At 36.9% G+C, this 23191-nt stretch overlaps 1 protein-coding gene across 5 annotated transcripts in view; it reads right to left on the bottom strand.

Moving 5' to 3' along the window:
* The window catches only part of SPATA17 (spermatogenesis associated 17), a 192379-nt gene that overhangs the window by 46499 nt on the left and 122689 nt on the right, over positions 1 to 23191 (bottom strand). For all 5 annotated transcript variants that reach the window (XM_082395107.1, XM_082395108.1, XM_082395109.1 and 2 more), the window contains one exon: positions 4082 to 4217. In XM_082395107.1, coding sequence (XP_082251233.1) covers positions 4082 to 4217 — 136 coding nt within the window. The remainder of the gene's footprint in view (positions 1 to 4081; positions 4218 to 23191) is intronic.

Below are 23191 nucleotides of genomic sequence, written 5' to 3'. Positions count from 1 at the left end.
AGGAAAACATAGGCAGAACACTCTATGACATATATCACAGCAAGATCCTTTTTGACCCACCTCCTAGAGAAATGGAAATAAAAACAAAAATGAACAAATGGGACCTAATGAAACTTAAAAGCTTTTGCACAGCAAAGGAAACCATAAACAAGACAAAAAGACAACTCTCAGAATGGGAGAAAATATTTGCAAATGAAGCAACTGACAAAGGATTAATCTCCAAAATACACAAGCAGCTCATGCAGCTCAATATCAAAAAAACAAACAACCCAATCCAAAAATGGCAGAAGACCTATATAGATATTTCCCCAAAGAAGATATACAGATTGCCAACAAACAGTTGAAAGGATGCTCAACATCACTAATCATTAGAGAAATGCAAATCAAAACTACAATGAGGTACCACCTCACACCAGTCAGAATGGCCATCATCAAAAAATCTACAAACAATAAATGCTGGAGATGGTGTGGAGAAAAGGGAACCCTCTTGCACTGTTGGTGGGAATGTAAATTGATACAGCCACTATGGAGAACAGTATGGAGGTTCCTTAAAAAACTAAAAATAGAACTACCATATGACCCAGCAATCCCACTACTGGGCATATACCCTGAGAAAACCATAATTCAAAAAGAGTCATGCACCACAGTATTCAATGCAGCTCTATTTACAATAGCCAGGACATGGAAGCAACCTAAGTGTCCATCGACAGATGAATTGGTAAAGAAGATGTGGCACATATATACAATGGAATATTACACAGCCTTAAGAAGAAACGAAATTGAGTTATTTGTAGTGAGGTGGATGGACCTAGAGACTGTCATACAGAGTGAAGTAAGCCAGAAAGAGAAAAATAAATACCATATGCTAACACATACATATGGAAACTAAAAAAAAAAAAAAAAAAAAAAATGGTTCTGAAGAACCTAGGAGCAGGACAGGAATAAATACGCAGACATAGAGAATGGACTTGAGGATATGGGAGGGAGAAGGGTAAGCTGGGAAGAAGTGAGAGAGTGGCATGGACATATATACACTACCAAATGTAAAATAGATAGCTAGTGGGAAGCAGCCGCATAGCACAGGGAGATCAGCTCAGTGCTTTGTGACCACCTAGAGGGGTGGGATACGGAGGGTGGGAGGGAGATGCAAGAGGGAGGAGTTATGGGGATATATGTATACGTATAGCTGATTCACTTTGTTATACAGCAGAAACTAACACACCATTGTAAAGCAATTATATTCCTATAAAGATGTTTAAAAAAATGATATATATATATAATTTTTCATTATTGATTTTAATAATTTTGGGAAAAAGTAATATTATTTGCTTGCAATCTGCTGACTTTGTGATGTCTTTGTATAGTGTTCTTCATATTAATAGCATTAAAAATAATACAAAAATATTAAATACTATTTGATTATTAATTGATGTAATGTGAATATGATTAGAGAAAGAAAACATATGATTTTTCTCTCAACTGATACCCTTTATCCCAGTTGTGTAGCAAATCGTCTGGAAATGATAACCTCCATGCTTAAAGATGACAGAAGAGAAAGAAAATTCTTCAGGCAGACAATCTTAAAACATGATGGAAAGGGTGGAGATCAGGAACCAAATGTATTTAATTGAGCTGTTTCTTGGCTGAAGTGAATCTACTGCATTGAACTAAATCTTATGTGCATTTAAATATTTGTCAATAGTCCATCTTCCAATAGAAGCATAAAACTACACCAGTCTTTTCCTTCTCCAACATTTTGAACTCAACAACTCACTAAAACTATTCTTCATCTACTAATATGAATAAGTTATGGTCTCACATCTCCAAGGTCAAGAAACAAAGTTTTATATAAAATAAAGAAAAATAAGCCTGCTTTTAGTAATTTATTGGCACAAGTCTCACCCAAATCGCTTTCAGCAAATCAAAACATAAAATATTTTCATGTAAACAATAGAATGACTACCCTTATACTTCGTAGAATCTATTGGCAACACAGGAAAAATTTGTTCATCTAATATCGTTATTCTAAGAGATCAGAAGAAGGGGAAGAAGGAAATGAGGAGGGGAGGGAGAAATTTAAATTTGTATTTAATATTTTTCTACATGGTTTTGTACAAGTGGATTAATGATTTATTAAGACATAAAGAATCCCTACACTTTCTCTCTTAGGTTTCAGGGTCTGCAAGAACAATTATTTGTCATTAACTTTTCAAGTATGTGTACTTTCTAAAGGTATACAGAGGCACACAATGATTCCTCAAAAAGAACAAAATAAACATTTTTTTTAGTGAGTATCCAAGAATTTCTGCAAGTTGCTTACTTCAGTTAGATAAATGCATAGTCTTGAAATATGTCAAAATATATGAATGAACCTGTTGCATAAAACCAAAAAGTACCGTATTATTTTAGGAAAGAAACATTGGCGCAAGGATTTTTCTTACTCTGAAGTAGCTTAATGTCCTAAGGTAGGTAAGTCATTTAAATTATAAAGAAATGAGAATTTCCTTGAATTAAATAGGATGGTGAGGGCATAACAGCAAAAAAAACCAAAAACCAAAAAACACAAAACTTTACGTCAAATAGAAAAATGAGAGGTAGATCACATTATGTACACTCAAAATACAAAATTAATTAGTTTAAAAATCATATTAAACCTATATTCTGAATGGTTGCATATTAGGTAAAAACAAACGCCTAGAATAGTCTTACCATGAATTTTTATGAAATAATATTGTTATGAACTTTTAGGTTTGTCAATCAGTGGACCAGATTGAACTACTCCTTGTATTTCTTATGCCATGGAATTACTATTTAGTGTTTTAGAAGACCATTTAAAAAAAATAAAAAAAGACTTAGTAGCGGTAAAAGAAAAAGGCACTTTCCAAAGAATCCAAGTTACTCCCCAGCAAGAGTTCCCTTTGACATTCCTATATTTAAAATGTCCTTAAAAAAAGAAATTTTCTTAGAATTTGGTAGAGAAAGATCTTGTTTCCCTTAAGGGTCTAATGTGTCTTTTCCTCTTGAATAGTGAGGACGCCTCTGCAACTTGTGTTCTCTCCGTCTTTGCCACCCACAGGCTGCAATTCCTAAGTCACTTCCCACCATACTCACAGTTCCCCTTTATTTCGTGTGTACAGCCACTCTTCTCATCTAAGATCGTTTCCCCTTATTTAAATTTCTAGAATATGACTTGTGCTGTATTTGCCATTTGATAAGGTGCCTTAAATCCTTTTGGTAGGAGACTGTGTGTAAATGAATAAATCCTCACTGACAAACGATTAATAGAAATAGGCCTGGTAGTATATGGAACTCAAGAGCCCTAACCCTCTTCCAGAAAATCACTGCCTACTTCATTTTATCTGTATAATTTTAGTATGAATAAGTTTGAGTTTCTAACTGCTAGACAATAGGTTAAACACATAGTAAGAACTTTCCTCTTTACCTCCTATAGTGTAAGACATGTGAGTGTTTTCGCAATCTAGAAATTTTTATTTAAGTGGTAGCAACTATAATTCTGGAATCAGAAAATAAATATTTATTTGCTTTTTTCTTTTCTATATCATATATAGAGATGGGATATCACATATATCTCCCTCCCTCCCTCCCCCTTCCTTCCTCCTTTCTTTCTTTCTTTCCTCCCTCCCTCCCTCCTTCCCTCCCTCCCTCCCTCCCTTCCTTCCTTCCTTCCTTCCTTCCTACCTACCTATCTACATACACACAGAGATTGAGAGGAAGCAGGAAAGCACTGATCTCCATGCCTGAGAGTTAGCTTAACTCTATTCCACAGATTCAGACTCTGACCCTAATTGGCTTTGCCAAAGCTAATGATCCATGCCATTTGATCACAGGGTAGCTGAACCATAAAACACAAGAACACAACATCAAAAAAAAAAAAAAAACCCACGAAAAACTTAAATCTCTTACTGACATAGTAAGCAGCACTATCTTCACATAAAATAGCTATAAATAATTTTGTAACCATGAAGGTGTTAGTCGTAATGATTATATTTGCTATAATCAGTGTATATTTTTAGCCTTTTAAAAGAAACACTATTTTCTTTTTAATGTTGCATCAACTCACCTTGTCACAGATCCATTTCTTGGGATTTTCATCTCGGAAATGTTGACTTCCATAAGCATCAGGACCATACTTGCTTGATAAATGCATTGTCGGGATGTACTTTTTATTTTTATGGTAGGAAGAAAATGGCAAAAACCTGAAAGAACATTTAGGTAATAGTCTTAACTGTATTTCTAGAGACATTTGATTAAAAAAATAAGAAGTAGTAAATTACAGTGAAAATAATACATGGCTTGGAATCAGAATACCAGGTTTTCGCTTCAATCTCTGCCACTGACTATCTCTGTTACTAACTTCTATGAATCTTCATTTCTTATTCTGAAAGTGGAGGTACTAAAACTTCACAGAATTTTTGTGAGCCTCAAATATTTTCTAAATATAGAAAATGTTAAATAATAAATTTATTAATTAATTATGCCAAATAATTCAAAACATCATGTAAGTAAAAATGCCCTTAACTTTAAGATGGTAGTCCCCAGATGAAAAAGATGGCCAGCACAGGCAACTCTTATTAAAATGGGCTTCTTCAAATCTTAATTTACTGAAAAAATAAAGACAGTTTGGTACAGGTTATAGATAATGACCCTTTTGAGTTAGTCAGACCTATATTCACATCTTAGCTTTGCCTTGCTACCTGTGTTCCCTCATGCAAGTTGCTTGACCTGTACAAGATTTTAATTATAGGGAAATTGGAAAGAATGAACAGCTTAATATATACAAAACTTTACATGGAGTCTGAAAACAGTAAGTGTTCAATAAATAATGGGGGTGCTAAAGTAGAAGGAGCTGATTGTTGTAGCTCTCATTATCATCATCATCATCACCACCATCATCATCACCATCATCATCACCATCATCATCATCATCATCACCACCACCACCATTACCATCACCACCATCATCATCATCATCACCACCATCATCATCATCACCACCACCACCACCACCATTACCATTATCATCATCATCACCACCATCACCATCATCATCATCATCATCACCACCACCATCACCATCATCATCATCATCATCATCATTATTACTTTTAATGTTATTTTGATCAACATAAAAAATGAAAATTTTAAACTCTCACAGGACAACTAAGATTGTGATGTTTCTTTAGTGTAATCCGATGAATTGTTTAATCCCTCACCAAAACCTTCTGAAATAAAAGTAAAGGAATAAAAAAATTTGTAAACTCACAAGAAAGAGGACAAAAGGGAAGAAATAGAAGATGAAAATGCTAACGTTTTGGCAGGTGGAAAGCAGAGAGAAAATTTAAAAACTGAAATCTAAGTTCCAGAAGAGGGAGAGGCCAAAGAGAAATGAAGCCATTAGTCCTGCAGAATCCTGGAAGATTCTAGAAGTTACTGCAGTGGGTGAGAGTGAAGAATAAGGCTGAAGACAGGTGAAAAACCTATGCCATGAATAATTAAATACCCAGGTTCCTCTCTCAGTCCATGTATCCAAAAAAATAGTGTATTATCAGAAAACTTTATACTGGAGAGCTCTGGTCTCAGGGAAAGCAGGAACCACGGAAGGCCAGAGTGAGGCACCAAATGGAATATATGAATTTTAATTCAAAGACTACTCATTGAAATCTTCCCTTGCTCATCTCAAAGTAACCTGGGAGCCGGATTAACAGATTTCAGAAGAGTAATTGTATCATCTCAAAAGATACTGAGAGCGCCCAGAGAAACAACTTCAAATATCAACATTTGGAGATCTCTTAACTAAAAGGTCATATCACAGTGCAACAAAGTCTATCAGTGAAAAAGCCATTCTCACACACAAATAAACTTTTTAAACCGATTTTTAGAGTCTCCTTTTTAATATGAATTTAAGAATAGATTACCAATTGGGGAAACTACCAACATGAAAGAAAGACATATATCTAAACGTAAAAGATAACCTAGAGGAAACATATAATATAGGAAACAGGAGCAAACGTCAGAAAATTCTAATGAATATAATCAACGGAGACATGGTGTCAATGAAATTAGAGCTAGATCCTGTTTTAAATACAAGAAACATTTGGAGGGAAACAGCAAGCTCTGGGAAATAAATATATACAGCTAAATTAAATATTCCGCCAAGAAAAATATTTTGAAATTCAGACTTTGAAACAATAAGGTTGAGGTTCAACAAATTTATTGAGCATATGCCGATATTTTCACATATATCATCTCATTTAATTAAGACAAAGAAGGGGCCTTTTCAAAAATCTCAGTTCAATTGAAAAAAATTTTGCCATTATATTCATAAATTTGTTTAAAAAATAATAAGCTTAGGAAATGTGGTGTTATTTCATCAATTGTCACACCTCTCTACAATTTCTTTTTAATGTTTATTAAGGAACTCCTTTTAAATATTTTTCCTAAGAAAATATTCTCTAAGCCAATTTAAGATAAAAAATAAACAGAACACAGAGCTTTGAATTATACCAAATTACACAGGCATGTATTATATATGCTCTTGAGAAAAGAGCTCTCATGTAAGACAGATTACGGCCCTTCCAGTGTTAATTTGCACATGGGATGGACATCACACATATGAAAAATTAATGTGGCCCCAATGTCCCTGAGTATACAGAGGAGGTGCTGTGAGCTGGCTGCTGTACTTACACTTTTTATCACTTCTGAATTGCATTTTAATAGTACATTTTTCTTTTGTGTCTGAACAAAATTTGCTTTCTCAAGGGACTGGATGTCTGAGAAGACAAGGCGGAAAGACTAGGTATTTCCCTGCACGTGAATTAATGTTAATTTCATTGAGCCATAATGTTGCATTAAGGTAACATGTAATGCATATTCTTAAGGGCACACATGTATGTGTATATATGTATATACATTGAAAAATATTTAGATGTTTTATAAATAATATTTTAAAATTTGTCTTCAAATTCAGAAGAAATTATTTAATTCTCAAATAGAATTTGCTCTATAAAAGTATAAACAGCTAGGAAAACCCTAGAAATCAATTGAGTTTACAATCAAAAGTTTAGATAATTGTCAATTTTACTTTTAAAATGGTATCTTTATCTTTACCAGTTTTTTTTTTTTTTAATATTTATTTATTTATTTATTTATGGCTGTGTTGGGTCTTTGTTTCTGTGCGAGGGCTTTCTCTAGTTGCGGCAAGTGGGGGCCACTCTTCATCGCAGTGCGCGGGCCTCTCACTATCGCGGCCTCTCTTGCTGTGGAGCACAGGCTCCAGACGCACAGGCTCAGCAATTGTGGCTCACGGGCCTAGTCGCTCCGCGGCATGTGGGATCTTCCCAAACCAGGGCTCGAACCCGTGTCCCCTGCATTGGCAGGCAGATTCTCAACCACTGCGCCACCAGGGAAGCCCTACCAGTTTTAAATATATATTCAAATGTGCTTTATGCTTGCAGTGCATACTTTTCAATGAACTGAACATCACATTAAAGAAGAAGATGATATGGGTTTGCCTGTTAATTTTAAAAATCTCATCAAAGATACAGATCTGGCAGAAATTCTTAAATTCAATGTGGAGATACAGTGATATACACAAACAAGTCAGTACTTGAATGTCTGCAGAGTTAGAGAAGAATTGGTAGGGGTCTCAGGAAGCAAAAATTAAAATTAATCAATTAGCTTCAGGGAAAATAAGTCCACTGCAAATATATTATAAAGTCTTTATTCTTTGAGTATTAATATACTTAATATTATTTTCCAAATAAGAAGACTAACAAATTACACTTATCTTTGTTTTCCTTATTAACTTTCATCCCCCCTCCCTTTTGTTTATAGTCCTACTACTGTCACTCATAATTCTAGGTTTTCTTCCAACCTATTTATTTCACTGCCAGATAATTCAAATCTCCAATTATGGAACCCTATTACCTATTGATTCAAACCTATATTCTTCAGCCCAGCAGCTGGGCTTCTTAGAATGCACTTGGTCTGTTCAATCTCCTACCACTCCTTACCTGACGTCTTTTGATGCCATTCTCCTTCCTCCCTCCCTCCCTCCTTCCCTTCCTTCATTCTTTCTGTTTCCTTCATTCCTGTCTTTCTATCCCAGCTCTGCCTTTGTCCATGTTCCTCTTCCTGAAATACTGATCCAAGCACTACTTATCTTTCAAAATCTGGCTTAACACCCAGCTTCCTAATTGTCCTACTCCAACCCACACTGATTTCTCTACTGTCTTAATATTTACTCATTAAGCAAACATTAAATGAAATGCTTTTATATACTAAACACTTTGAAAAACACTGGGATTTAATGCTGGAAGATGCAGTATACCTAAGAGGAATTCACCTTATAACAGGGGGTGGAGAATGAGACAACACAGTAGAATGTGTTGGTTTTGTGATAAATACATGCACAAGAGGCAATTAGGACACAGAGGAAGGTTTATTTATATACGAATATGTGCTTGTAACATGCACATGTATATGCATATGGGGGTGGTTATTGGCAGGGAGTTGGGGGGCGGGGCATGGAAAAGCTGTCTTCCCAGACCATGTATGTCAGAGCTGCATACTAAGACATGTAGAGTTAGTCAAGTTAAGAAGCTGGTGAAGACTATTTTACATAGAAGAAACAACATATACAAAGATATGGAGGTGAGTTAGAGCATAAAAAGGGATGCTGAAGAAATGGAAAGGGGTTCAACATAACTAGAAAATTGAGTTCTTTATGAAGGAAGCAAAGGAGATCATGAACAGCTTTATAGTGAAGATGAGATTGCCCATGGAAACTACACATAGAAATATATTACCGATCTTCATAAATTGCTAAACAGTTTTCTCCATATATATTATATATTGATTGCCCAATAGTGTAGTTATCCAAGCCACAATGAATTCTGACTTAGGTAAATCATTTCAAACTGGACATGGAGATAACGATTCATAGATATCGAGATACATAGCTATGGAACAAGTCTCAAATACCTGTTCAGGTTTCAAACATGTCCTAGAACAGCCCTCTCTCTGTTAAAGGGCTTCTAGTGAAATATATGTATTAAGCACAAAGCAGGATAAAGGGTACCTTGTTACAAGTTAGGAATTTTACTCCAGATCACAATAAATTCTCCAATGAGTTATGCAAAGCATGTAAATAAATCTTTTCGCCTAGGCTAGAGGCAGGAAAAAGAGCAAACTGGAGTGGGTTTGCCCCCAAATTTAAAACAGACTTTGTGTAATCCACCCCTTTCCAACGTGGGGACTGCTCCCCGTTTTGCCCTGAGTCTTAACAGCCAGCAAAAGTCAAAGGTGTGATAAGAGATGAGACAGATGCTCCTCCGGGGAGAAGAGCCTTCCTCTTTAACCACTGGCCAAAAAAGGAAAAGGTGGGATGGCTAAGGATTCTCCCCACTGAGAGCAACTCCAGGCCAGCACCTGACTACTAGTCTGAGGAGAGGTCAAGAGAAACTCTGGAGCGAGGTAGACCTCATGGAATGTGGCCCTGCATAGGATGGGTCCCCCCAAGGAGTAGCAAGCCCCCTCCCTGAGCTGAAGAGGGAGTGGATGGGGGAGAAGAAGAGAGCAGGGGAGCCCAAGGGAGATGCCAGCTTCCCCTAGAGGCAGCTCCTTATGATAAGGAAATGGATACTCAGTTCTGGGCCTGTATCAGATAAGCAAATAGTAGGTATATAATAATCACTAGGGGACTTAATTCATAGTTAATTCAATCCACCACATATGTCTTAAATAACTATTTCAGTAACATTGTGTTTAGACACTGTGGGTATTAAAAAGGTGAATAAGCAGAAGCCTCACCCTAAGACCCTTAAAATCTAATGAGGGAAAAAGACAAATAACTACACCAATATAAAGCAGGGGGTGTAGCAGGGTGGGGAAGCAAAGCTCTCTGATAAAGAAAAAACAAAAGAGTATGGGAACAGAAAGCACTGGGGACAATATCTAATCTGAGTTTTAACAAATGGGTCAGACTTCGTTAGGCCGAAATGAAAATTGAGAAGGAAGATGCAAAAGTAGGGGACCGGTATGAGTACAGGCTGAGAGGTAAAAAGCCTGGAACCCACATGTGGGGTGTTAGAAGTATGGAGCTCATTGGCCTTGAAAATGGGAAGAATGCTCTTCATAGGGTGCTTATACTGACTCCTATCAGAACAGGTCAAGCTTCAGCAGTCTTAGCTTTCTTAACATCTCTGTGGAATATTATCCTCAGTTACTTTATCCTTTCCTCACAGGTACTATTGCCAAACTTAACATCACTGGGGCTCTGTGCGGCCCCTTCCCTGAGGGTGGACTTGATCATAGCATGACGAAGGCTAATAAACACCGGGATGGAGGAAGGAGAGCCCATTACCACATTCCTCTCTCTAAAACTATGTTGCTAAATTGGATGCCTTGTGATCCTTTGATACCAAACATGTCTGACATTTTCCATCTTTTTATTGGAAGAGGTTTCTTTTCTTACTTATGAACTCGAAAATAAATACAGGATTCTTCAACACATTCACTCTTTCCGTTTGGGGAAAAAAGAAACAAAAATAAATACTTTTCCACCATCTCAGACTGCGTATAAAATGATTTTGTCTTCAAGTTTGGAAACCTCCTACACTTCATGCACAATAAAATGTAATGAGATGATAGCAGAATAAATAAAGTCATATGAATTTTACCGTCTTCGTATTTGAGTAATTGAATTTCATATGTTCAAATTGTAGTTTACTTCTATCTTAAGAGTGACTCGAAGATGCTCTTGTTTCTTTCTTTTTTTTTAATAAACTTATTTATTTATTTATCTATTTTTGGCTGCGTTGGGTCTTCGTTGCTGTGCGTGGGCTTTCTCTAGTTGCGGTGAGCGGGGGCTACTCCTCCTTCTGGTGCGTGGGCCTCCCACTGCGGTGGCTTCTCCTGTTGCAGAGCACAGGGTCTAGGCCCCTGGGCCTCAGTAGTTGTGGCACGTGGGCTCAGTAGTTGTGGCTCGCAGGCTCTAGAGCACAGGCTCAGTAGTTGCTGCGCACAGGCTTAGTTGCTCCACAGCATGTGGGATCTTCCCGGACCAGGGATTGAACCTGTGTCCCCTGCATTGGCAGGCGGACTCCCAACCACTGCGCCACCAGGGAAGCCCCAGAAGATGCTATTGTTTCTTAACTACTGAGGTAATAAATGACCAAAGAATCTCTCTGAAAAATCAATTATCTGTTTTATCGTATATGCTACACAGAATGCGAAACATGCCAATTATTTTTTGTTGTTCTTACAGCAGAACTGTAGAACATGCTGAAGAAATCACAAGCTGCATTAATAAAGATCTTGGGCTATGAGCAGCCTGTCTCGTTCCAATCATTAACAACACTGGGAGGGGAGACACGCCTAAACGGGATACAGGAGGCGGTACTGGGATTCACTCCAGGATCCCTGCTGAAAAGGTCTACCTAAAATATTTGCGGGCTTCGCTGGTGGTGCAGTGGTTAAGAATCTGCCTGCCAATGCGGGGGACACGGGTTCGAGCCCTGATTCGGGAAGATCCCACATGCCGTGGAGCAACTAAGCCCGCGAGCCACAACTACTGAAGCCCACGCACCTAGAGCCCATGCTCCGCAACAAGAGAAGCCACCACAATGAGAAGCCCACGCACCGCAACAAAGAGTAGCCCCTGCTCGCTGCAACTAGAGAAAGCTCCGCGGCAACGAACACCCAATGCAGCCAAAAATAAAAATAAATAAATAAATAAATTTATTAAAAAATAAAATAAAATAAAATACTTGCAAAAGGAGAAGCAAGGATTAAAAGCTTTGTAATGCTAAAAATAGAGCAGTTATTTAAATGGGGTATATAAAAAAGAATAGGAGGGGAAAAAATCCACTATGGGCTAATTAAGGGAAAGGAATTCTCTTAATTCCAGAGGCAATTCCCTCTGGTCTACAAAACTTAATTCGACAAGCAAGGACACCTAGGCATAGAAGTTTGAAAAGAGTTGATGAAAGAATTAGAAGAGAAAATATGAACAAAGGAAGTTGATTTAATCTACTAAACTAATCAACAAACAAAAAATTTTCATGTTATCATAAAAGTACACCTGCTCAAAAACTACATATTCTATTAGATTTTAATATTTTAATCATTATTATAATATAGAAAATAGTAAATTTAATGTTTTGAGGGCTGAATTAAAACCAGTTCATTTCTAGTCTCATTGTCAGATGACTTAGTTCTCATTAACCAGTTGTAGCATTTTCTTTTTTTATTTTAAAGAAAACAGACTTTATTGCCCAGCAATTAAAATCATTTGAACTTATATTTTTCTACATCATTTATTGTGAGATGATCAATGTTAAATAAAATATTAATTTTCGTCATTTGCTTTAATTCATATCTTCTTGACCAATTCTTCATTTTCCCTTCCAAAATGTTGTATGCCACACCTTTGAGGCAATGAACAATTTGTAAACACCACTGCTAAGGACTTGAACATTCATCTGCAGGTACTTATATGCTTGTTACGTGTGCAGCTGTCCTCCTGGTGGTTTTTTCACAGCCATCCTCTATGACAAGTTTTTGGAAAACATTTATCACAACGACCTTCATTCATCTTCAACTCATAGGCTCTGTTGTACCTTTGCTTTTGAAGAGGCAAAAGTTCTTCCAGTCTCCCAGCTCTTGGCTGGTTTCTTCTGTATTGTATCCAGAAATACACATCTCTGTGACCCGAAGCATCTAAGGGTATGGCCGGCATTTAACAGCCTAAGGGCTTCCTATACTGTACGGATTCTTCTCCAACTTCAATGCCACGTCTCCAGAGCATATTTACAAAGGAAGATCCGGGAACAAATGCCGACAATGCTCCACTGCGTCGAGACCAGAACTCATTGTTAGTAGGTAAACTGTGCTAAAATGCGACAGAGCAGGAGGCGCGGAGGAAAGCTCGAGGCTGCGTCAACTGGGGAGGGGGAGAGGAAGGGGGCCTCCTGACATGACCTTGAGGCTGAGGCCGCGCCGACCGCTCCGCTGTGCCCGGCACTGGACGGAGGGCACCGGGATGGAGGCCCCGGGCGCGGGACCCACAGAGCGGAGAGGCCCGAGGGGGACCCATGAGCTCTGGCTCGGAGCCGGGTTCCCGGCAGAAAAAAAGAAGAGGATCTAACACCGCAGGGAATCCCCCCACCCCGTCAAAGAGCCCGGCGACAGGCCCGCAGGCGCTGCCGCCCCGCCCGCAAGGCCGACGGTGCCCCGCGGCGCCTTCCTCTCTGGCAGCCTGGCAGAAACGGCGTAGCATTTTTTTTAAGACAAAGCATTCTGAAAAACCACACAACTGGAAATATACAAATTATTTGTGTTAATTATATTTGAAATAGGATGAGATATACTTTAAATTTGTAGTATAATTAATAATGAATACTGACTTAATATAATGAATTAATAATAAATATATACACATTTCATGATATATATAAGTGAAATCATTGTGCTGGACACCTTAAACTTATACAGTGCAATATGTCAATTATATCTCAATAAAACTGGAAAAAATAAATATTAAATAATTTTAGCTCTTCTAAAAAAAAAATCAGGTCAACTGTCCAATTCATTAAAAAGGGCCATAAAATGCTGAATTGTTTTTCCCTTTTAATACGGAATAATATGTTTTAGAATAAATTTGGCAAATAAAAAGTCTCTTTTTATTACCTTCAATATGAGAAATAAAAGGTGTTTTCTCTATATGTATTAACAATCCAAATTTCCAGATAAATCTAATATATAGCTCATTAATACCAATAGAGGGATTTCAAAACATAGTCTACTCATCTATCAAGATGTTTTATTCGAGTAGAATTTTGGTTGAAGAGATGTTCATAAAATGACAACAACTTGAAATAGGAATTAGACTTCACTTATGGATGAAAACAGGTTTCATTGAGATTTTCATATAAACATTGCTATAACTATTCAATACATAAAGTATTTCATACTTAGAGTAGAATTCACAGAAGAAATTTAAAACTCATAAACTTTTAAAGGAGCAGTATCAATAACACAAATCTCTCCCCTAGGGTGGTGATATAAATATAGTATTTAAATATAAAGAATACCTATGGCAACATAATATTTAAATATTAAGAATGCAAATGGCAAGACTATCTGTCCAGCTAGACAGTGAGCTTATATTACAAACTTCTAAATTTAAATGGAAAGACATATTTTGCCCTCCTTACATTTTTTTTTAGCTTAAGAGGACTAGTATTCCCTGGATATATTATTATTATTATTATTAACAATCTCCAGGCACGCTGATTCAGTAATTTCATTACAGCTGTGCAACAACTTTCCCGTACGTATCAGAGTTAACCTTACTTTCCTCTAGTTAATTGTGGAAAACTTACCAAAAAAAAATTTCTGCTGAAAGATACTGAATTTAAATGTCCCAGCTAAGTAGCATTCATTCAGGCTCTTCTTTTAGCAGTCCATTTACAACTTTAAATGTTTTAAGCTCAGATATTTTAAGGACTTGTGTAATTGACATAAAGAACAAAATTAAGGAGAAAAATAAGGCTGTGGGAAACACTTGCACAAATTATTCTTAAGCAGAACGAAATAAGCTGAAACTAAAAAAAAAAATTGCTAAGAAAAATCAAATGTAGAGCAGCATATTCCAAACCATGGTCTGTGGATAAGGGGATTCCATGGCCAACCATGCCATTAGCTCTACGATGCCAGGAAACCTCTGCAATGTTGTTCATTGCTTTGTCCTTAGTACCTAATACAGCGCCTGGCACATATTAGGCTGTAATATTTGTTGAACAAATGGGCTTGCAAAATGCTATACATTATATGTCCCCCTTTTGAAGGTCACACTAAATAAAAATATATTTAAGACGGAGAAGCCCTGTAAATGCCAAAAAAAAAAAAAAAGTTTAAACGTTTCAAATATAATTTTTCCCAAGTTTATTTGACAGAAAACTCATTAACATCTTCCAGACTACAGTTCAAGAGACACAGTTTGGAAAATGCTGTTCTAAGAAAAAGAAAAGAGGAAGTAAAGGCTGCCCTATTACTGGAACTGTTAGTGCGGTGTTAATAAAGATCAAAGATGGGACAAAGCGAGAGAGTGGCATGGACATATATACACTACCAAACGTAAAATAGATAGCTAGTGGGAAGCAGCCGCATAGCACAGGGAGATCAGCTCGGGGCTTTATAACCACCTAGAGGGGTGGGATAGGGAGGGTGGGAGGGAGGGAGACACAAGAGGGAAGAGCTATGGGGACATAGGTATATGTATAACTGATTCACTTTGTTATAAAGCAGAAACTAACACACCATTGTAAAGCAACTATACTCCAATAAAGAGGTTAAAAAAAAAAAAAAAGATCAAAGAGAAATCACACTTGAATTCATTTCCTCTTGCTTGATTTCTCTTGCAACGAGAATGATTTTGGTGATCAGATAGATGAAAACAAAACAAACAAAACTAGTTGAAGCTCAAGCTCAATATGTAAAAAGAGTTGTTGACCGCTTACTGCTTGTCAAGTATGGTGCTAAGCATACTGCATAAATCCTGGGCTCTTTCTCGAGGAGCTTATCATCTGGAACAAGGGTCTCCAATGTCTGTGTCTGGAAAGCCCAGGCAGGTAACACATATTAAGTCAGATGTAAAAACTAAGAAAGCAAGCTTTAATCAGTTTGTTGCCATATGAGACTGGAGGCCTGCTGTTTCCAGATCTCTTAATTTTTAATATAAGCCAGAAAATCTGGATTTTTAAAAGATATAATTACCATTTAAAATTTTTTAATCAATTTAAAATTTTTCAATCAATTTAATTTTTAGAAAACTAAGGGGTCCAAATATAACATACATGGAAGCTGTATGCAACTCAGAAGCCACTAGTTTGTAACCTCTGGTTTAGAATTTATAAATGAGCATCTACCCAATGATTTCAAGGTCTCTATAAGATATACTGTATCTCAAATTACATCTTTGGATGAGATCACCGAATCATCATTAGTTATTCTTAAGACCTTATGAATGTACCAAATATATACCAAAATGAGTCTAAAAGCAGAAGAATATAGATTCTATAACATATAGGTTGCTTAATCTGATGTTAATTTCAGCAAGATTCTAAAATGGAATATTAAAATAAGGTTAAAATTAAATTCTAGAAAAATGGGCCAATATATGTGTGTATATGATACTGGTACTATTTTATTTTAATATGTCTATATTTTGATATTTTACATTTTAAAATTAAATATACATTAAAAAATATAAATTAAAATATTTATATATAAATACATATAAAGAAAAATATATAAACATATATCATCACCACAGGTAAAGTACAATTTTAAACACCGTATATCTGAAGTTTGGCAAAGGATTTGACAAGCTCTCTTATGATATCCTCAAGAATGTGGGAGAAATAAGAGCTAGGTGATAAAGGAGAAAGCAAAAGCTATCGATGAATGACTTCCCAACAGCCAAACCTGATGCATTCTTTTCAGTCCTCATTCAACTTGAACGCTGCATCAAGCAGAGTCCAGTACTTGTAGTGAATTCTCTTCTCCCTTGATTTGCAAAATACCTGCTGGTACTCTTCCTTGCTTTCTCAGTTTCCTGACTGACTCATCATTTTCTGCCGATACCTTGGATTAATGACTCTTATCTTAACCAGAACTGGGCATTAGAACCACTTAGGCATATATGTCAAACCCATATGCCTACTGAGTCAAAATATCTGTGGTTGAGACTAAGGAGTGCATATGTATATAATTTTAAACTTCAAGGTGATACAGATAAGCGACCTAATTAAGAACCACTGCCCTGACATTAAAGCAACTCCCAGGAATCTGTGCTCAATCTTTCTCTCTCTAGTTTCTCCCTGGGAGATTTTTTCCTCCATCAAGCTTTTAACTATCACCTCTGATGATTTCTAAATTTTTATCTCTATATACAGTGTTCTTCTTTAACTCTAGACCAGTATTTTCAAATGCTCACTAGGAATATCTACCTGGATATACAATAGGTACCTCAAATAGAGCTGCCCCCAAATTAAACTCATATCCCAAACCTCCACCCTATCAAGCCAATAGTTCTTCTTACATTTTTTTTTAAAAAGTAAGGACATCACTATCTGGCCAGTCACCTCACTCCGAAGCTATCAAGTCAAGGCACTAGAGGACCCCCTGCCTCTGCACTTCTCAATCGGAGGAAATCCTTGCTCGCTCATGGCTATACTTTCATAAGACACTGTATTTGATATAATGTGACATACCGTCCCCTGACCACAGCTGTGATCCATTCATATGTTAACAGCACATGTCCATTAACTTAACACATATTTGTTAAGCATCAATTGTGTTTCAAGCCTACAGCTTGTGTGGGCCAGTTTGATAACATAAATTGAGCAGAACAGATTCTCCTGAACTGAAAAGCAGAATTAGCTGTGGGTTCTAGCGCTGGAAGGTTACACTGAATCAGGCCTGGGGTGGCCATGATAACTAAGGGCAAGCTGAAGATTTATGGGCAAGAAACTGTGAGGCAGTAGATAAAGTCAGTCAGTAGAAAGAAAACAGGAAGCAGAAATACAGAGAAAAGTGGAGATGCCACTAGAGGGAGAAAACCATGCCTTTTCAGCCCCCAAGAGTCACCTTAGTCCAGTTTTTCTTTGGTTCCTTAGATTTCTATAAGATTCTTCAATGGATCTTTCAAACACACCCTTTACTTGAGTTACCGTGAATGGATCTTTGTTCTTAGCAATTAAGAAAGCCCTAAGATAGTGATCCTAAATGCATCTATGCCCCTGAACCATCCATCCACACCATATCATGTTGGCCCTATTTCTGGTTTAGGGTTTATAGGATTCTACCTATAAAGCAGTTTGTCAACCTTTCTCTTTCCTTCCACTACCACTATCCTTGCTCTATTGCAAGTCCTCTTTATCTCCGAACTGGACTATGGCAGCAGTACCCTAACTGCTGTGACTCCCATTTCTTTACCATGGACATAGCTAGTAGAGTGATATTTCTAAGATAACTGACCCTTTCACTCCAGTGATTAAAACACAGTGATGGTTTTACACTGTGTTTTATATGGTAAAGTCCAAACACTTTATCATGGTACACATGGCCCTTTATACTCTTGGCTCCACCTATACTTTCCCTCTCATCTCTGCCATTTTGCATGAGGTACCAAAGCTCTGAACTAAGCGTCACTAGATACCTCAGAAGACAAACCGAAACCCACGTGAGCTATGCACTCGTTGGCAGAGAGATGGCTTTGTCCAGGCAACAGCCTTGGTGTCACCCTCCTTGCTTTGCCTGGCAAACTTCTGTTCAGCCTTCAAGTCTCTTCTGACCCCCAACATACTTTTGAACTCTAAATTGAAAACAGGGAAGTCTGGGATGTATAAGTGCCATACCAATATAAGAATATGAGTATGGCACAGAATGACCATCTTTCTTTTACAAAGGAAATTCCACAGGCCTCGTAAATTGACCAAAAGTTAATGGGCAAAACTTTACTTAGAATATGTTAGCCATTGTATTAGGAAGAATTATTAGAAAATGATAAAAATCTAACTAAAAAGACTAACAGTGTGTTTTTATGATTGTCTGATTGCATACACCAAAAGTGTGTGTAATATTTTCACAAAATCAGTAAAAGTATTCCAAGTTATCACCATTATGTCAATGTTATAAGTCTTAAACTTCTTCAGACTCAGATGTCTATAAGAACAGAACTCGAGAACTCTGTGGTCAGCTATGTAAAAAGCCATCTTTTTCAAGGAAACAGTGGGCAAAAATGAGCACAGTTCTCACTGTAGAGCCAAAGTAATAAAGGGCTTTTTTGTAGACAAATTCTAGAAATTCTTAATTACACACAGGCTTATTATCTGTATACCCAGTGTTATAAAGTACCAGAACTTCATTAGAAAAATTAAGCTGGAAAAATGAAGCCAGTACTTTGTAAATTTCCACTGGAAATTAGCTGGGAGAGACAGAAGAATACTGGATCAAAAGAGGGTAATCACGCTTAACTGTGCCCTAGAGCACCCGCATGTATAATACGATTTGCACAGCAACTACCTCTCCTATTACTGCTTGTTTGGAGTATTCTGTGTTAATGGGGTTAGCTAATTTAGTATTTTAACTTAAAAAGGTTCTGCTGATTAATAAATGTTGCACACTGTGCTAGTAATTAAAATAAATGGAAGAGTTACAAATAAAAGTTGAATTGTTAAGAAAACATTATCTGAAAATGTATGATAATCCCTACTTATCATAATACAATAACAGTTCAGAAAATAAGCAAACTGTAAAGGTCTAAAGTGTTGCAAAATCACACAAGTCCAAAAAGTTTTGAGATGTGTTAAATTTTCTTATCACTGTTCTTAGTGATAAATAATATAACCAGATCTCATCTACATATACCACGGTTTTGAAATGTCCTTTTAAAAAACAGTTTAGTTCAACTACTGTTCACCTACTCTTAATAATGAAGGTGACAAAATATGCCACCCCAAAATAGGCCACTCTGGCCAAGGATTATTTTGAGCTAAAGGCACTTATAAACAACAGGTAGAAGAAAAGCAATCTTAGTTCCCCTTTTTTTCCCCTAAATCAGGAGATAACACTCCCATATGAAAGATGCCTTTCCTATACCAGGAAGAAAGAAACATTCCTATCACCAGAGTTGGGAAGTCACGGCATAGAGAATTCTGTACAAACAGACCTTGTTAAATAACTTTTATCTTCCTTTGGACTCCCCATATATTTCTGTTATTTTCCACAATTGTTTCTCTTTGCTCAACCCAATATATAAGCACTTAGGGTTTGCCACTTGTTTCGGTTTTCATTTATTTATGAGGATTATTGTGTGTTGCAAAACTTAATTTATATTAAATAAATTTATTATTATTATTATTATTTATTATTTATATTAAATAAATCTGTATGCTTTTAATCTGTCTTATGCCAATTTAATTCTCAGGCCCAGCTGAAGTCCCTAAGTGGGCAGAAGTAAAGTTTTGCCTCTTCTACAAAAACTATTAGAAAATTAATACCTTTTATTTTTCAAAAAGATGTAGCGATGGCTATTGAGCTGTCTGTACTCAGGTTCTTATGAAAGGCTGTACAAGTTTAAAATATAATATCCTTACAATATGATTAAATTATGAACTTAATTTCATAGGAAAGTTCAAGCCCTCGTTGTATTTTTTTTAATACTCTAAATGTCCATACCCCAAACCTGCAGAAGAATTTTGAATCCTTAGGGATCTAAGGATATCCCTCAACTTCAGCTCAGGTTTATAATTAATCTCAACACCAAAGTGTGATCTAGCAAGCCAGCTCCTTGATTTGAAGGACACTTGTATTAGTTTTCTATTTCTACTGTAACAAGTCATCACAGACTTAGTGGCTTCAGGAATATGAATTTATTATCTTAGAGTTCTGAAGGTCAGAAGTCTGAAATGGGTCTCACTAGGCTAAAATCAAGGCATGGGAGGGCTGCATTCCTTCTGGAGGCTCTAGGGGAGAATCCATTTCTTTACCTTTACCTTTCCCAGCTTCTAGAGACTGCCAGCATTTCTTGGTTGTGGCCTTTCCTCCATCTTCAAAACTAGCAAAGATGAGTTTTCCTTCTCACATTGCATCACTCTGACCTTTTATGTAGGCAAATCTCTTTCTGCATCCCTCTTCCACTTTTAAGAACCCTTGTGATTACATTGGGCCCATCCGGAATCCAGGATAATCTCCCCATCTTTAAATCCTTAATCACATCTGCAAAGTTCTCTTTGTCATACAAGGTAACATATGCACAGGTTCCTGGGATTAGGGTGTGGCTTCTCTTCGGGGCTATTATTCTGCCTGCCAGAGCAGAGATTAGCACTGACTTCCACTGCCATGTCTTAAACCACTCCATTTTGGATACAGTTACAGTCTGCATAATTACAGTCTCCTGTATTAAGCCAGGATGTTTACAATTAATAGACAGTATTAACATATAGGACCTTAGCCTCTCTCATAAGACTTTGGTGAAGCCAATATCAGCCTATATCACCGGATTTATGATCACTCCACTCCACCTCTGCCATCTTAGTGGGTAAATTAAACATTTGCTCTGATAGCTCTGGTGCCGTGGCCTTCTGTTTCTTCCACCTCTTAATAATAATGACCTCTTTCCCCACTTCATCTAGGCAACTTGCATGGTCCCATTTTACATCTGAAAATAATTCTTAATATGCTCTCTGAAAAACCCTAAAACAAATATGTGTTGCTCTTTCCATTTTTTAAAATGTAAAGAAACAATCCTTTCTTATTTTTTTAAGTGGATTTCAGCAGACTGAGTAAACCAAGGGAGGTAGGAAACTCCTTAATGGAAGCAGAAGAGGACATGGATATAAAGAGAAATGATAACAGCCCAGGAGCTCTAGACACAGAGTTTCTTAGGGAACGTGGCAGCCTATTAGCTGGAGAAATAAGCCTGGATCAGATCCTGAACGGCCTTGAGTCTTACAATAAAGAATTAAGATTTATCCTGTAGTTGATAAAAAGCCATGAAAAAGCATTTGGGCTAAATAACTGCTTGCTGAAATTTCTCTAGTGTGGTCATGGTAAATGCACTGAATGGGCAGACTGGATGGGATTTACAGCAAATTAAAGAAGAAATTATAAGTCCTAAACTAAATCAATAGTAGAAAGGGAAGGGGGTGGCTGAATTTGAGAGGTACATGAAAGGTAGACTAGACAGGATTTGGGGACCAGTAGAATTCCGGAGAAGGATAACAGGGTAATTCACAAGTCCCTACTTGGGCAGACAGTTGGTGCTGCAATTCACACTCAAGACAAGAAGAAGCAGGCCAAAGTAGGGTCTACTGAGTTTGGGGCATCTGGCAGAGATGCAAACAAAGATGGCAGCTGAAAATATAAATTGGGAACGTAGGAGAAAGATCTTAGAGACTTAGAGTGGAAATCATTGTCACAGAGTTGAAGTCTCTCAAACAGAAGCAATCACTCAGAGAGATTACGTATAGAAAGGAGAAGGAAGTAAAGAAAAAGTTGAATATTGAATCTTGCCCTCACCTTAGTTCTATCCCATTACCTCTCACCAAAAGTACTGCAATATTCTCCTAATGCGTTTCCTTCCCTCCAGCATATTTCTTCTCAAATACAATCAACAAATTCATATTCTGCTTGTAACATCCTCTTATTCAGAAGCCTTAAATAGTTCTCCATTATCTACAGATGAACCCTCAAATCCTTGGCCTTGAAGCCTCCTACCACTTTTCTCTCTACTGCCTCTCACATAAAAATGAGTTTCTGTCAAATTGGTCTTCTTATTGTTCTACCATCATTCTTCCCCATACCATCAACCTATTTTTTAATCTACTTTCTCTTCTTTTCTCTGTCAAATCTTAAACATCTCTTTCCACAGAACTCAATTCAGTTCCTTTTCTGTGAAGAACACCTTCCTAGGTCATCAGAAAACAGAGCAAACTCTACATTAAAAAAAAAAAAAAATTCATGGCACTTACTGTCTTTAACACACGCTTGACTACTTTCAAGTGCTTATCTGCAAATGATACTTATTCTGAATTTCATTAGGTTTTCTGGTTCAGTTTAAAGCTAGAAGCACAGAAGTTTCATGAGGCCAGAGACTTGTCTGTTTTATTCAGTGCTATATTCCGAGAGCGTAGAACTCTTCCTGACATGCAAACATTTGTTGAATCAATAAATACTCCTTTATATTTCTTATAATATCTAGCTGAGAGCTCTTCACATAAAGGTTACTGGACAATTATTTACTAATTGCTTATTTCATTTCTAGGCTTCATAAAGATAGACATGTGAATAATGAAAATAATTTTCTTCAAGAAGGCATGAGAAAATAGTTTCTTTAGGAATAAGAACAGTTTTTAAACGATTTCCAAAAAACCCTCCATACTCTATATGTAAAATGTTACTGTCCCACTTCCTATACTTGTTTTAAAGAATATATTAAAGAATGTGACCTTATTTGGAAATACAGTCATTGTGGGTATTATAAGATGCAGTCATATTGGAGTAGGCTGGGCCCTTAATCTGGTATGACTGGTATCCTTATAAAAAGGGGAAATTTGGACAGACACACACATAGGAAGAGTATCTCCGTGAAGATGAAGGCAGA

The sequence above is a fragment of the Balaenoptera borealis genome (genome assembly GCF_965194805.1).
Source record: "Balaenoptera borealis genome assembly, chromosome: 1".
Taxonomy (NCBI): Eukaryota; Metazoa; Chordata; class Mammalia; order Artiodactyla; family Balaenopteridae; genus Balaenoptera; species Balaenoptera borealis.
This window is presented reverse-complemented; position numbering and strand designations above follow the sequence as displayed.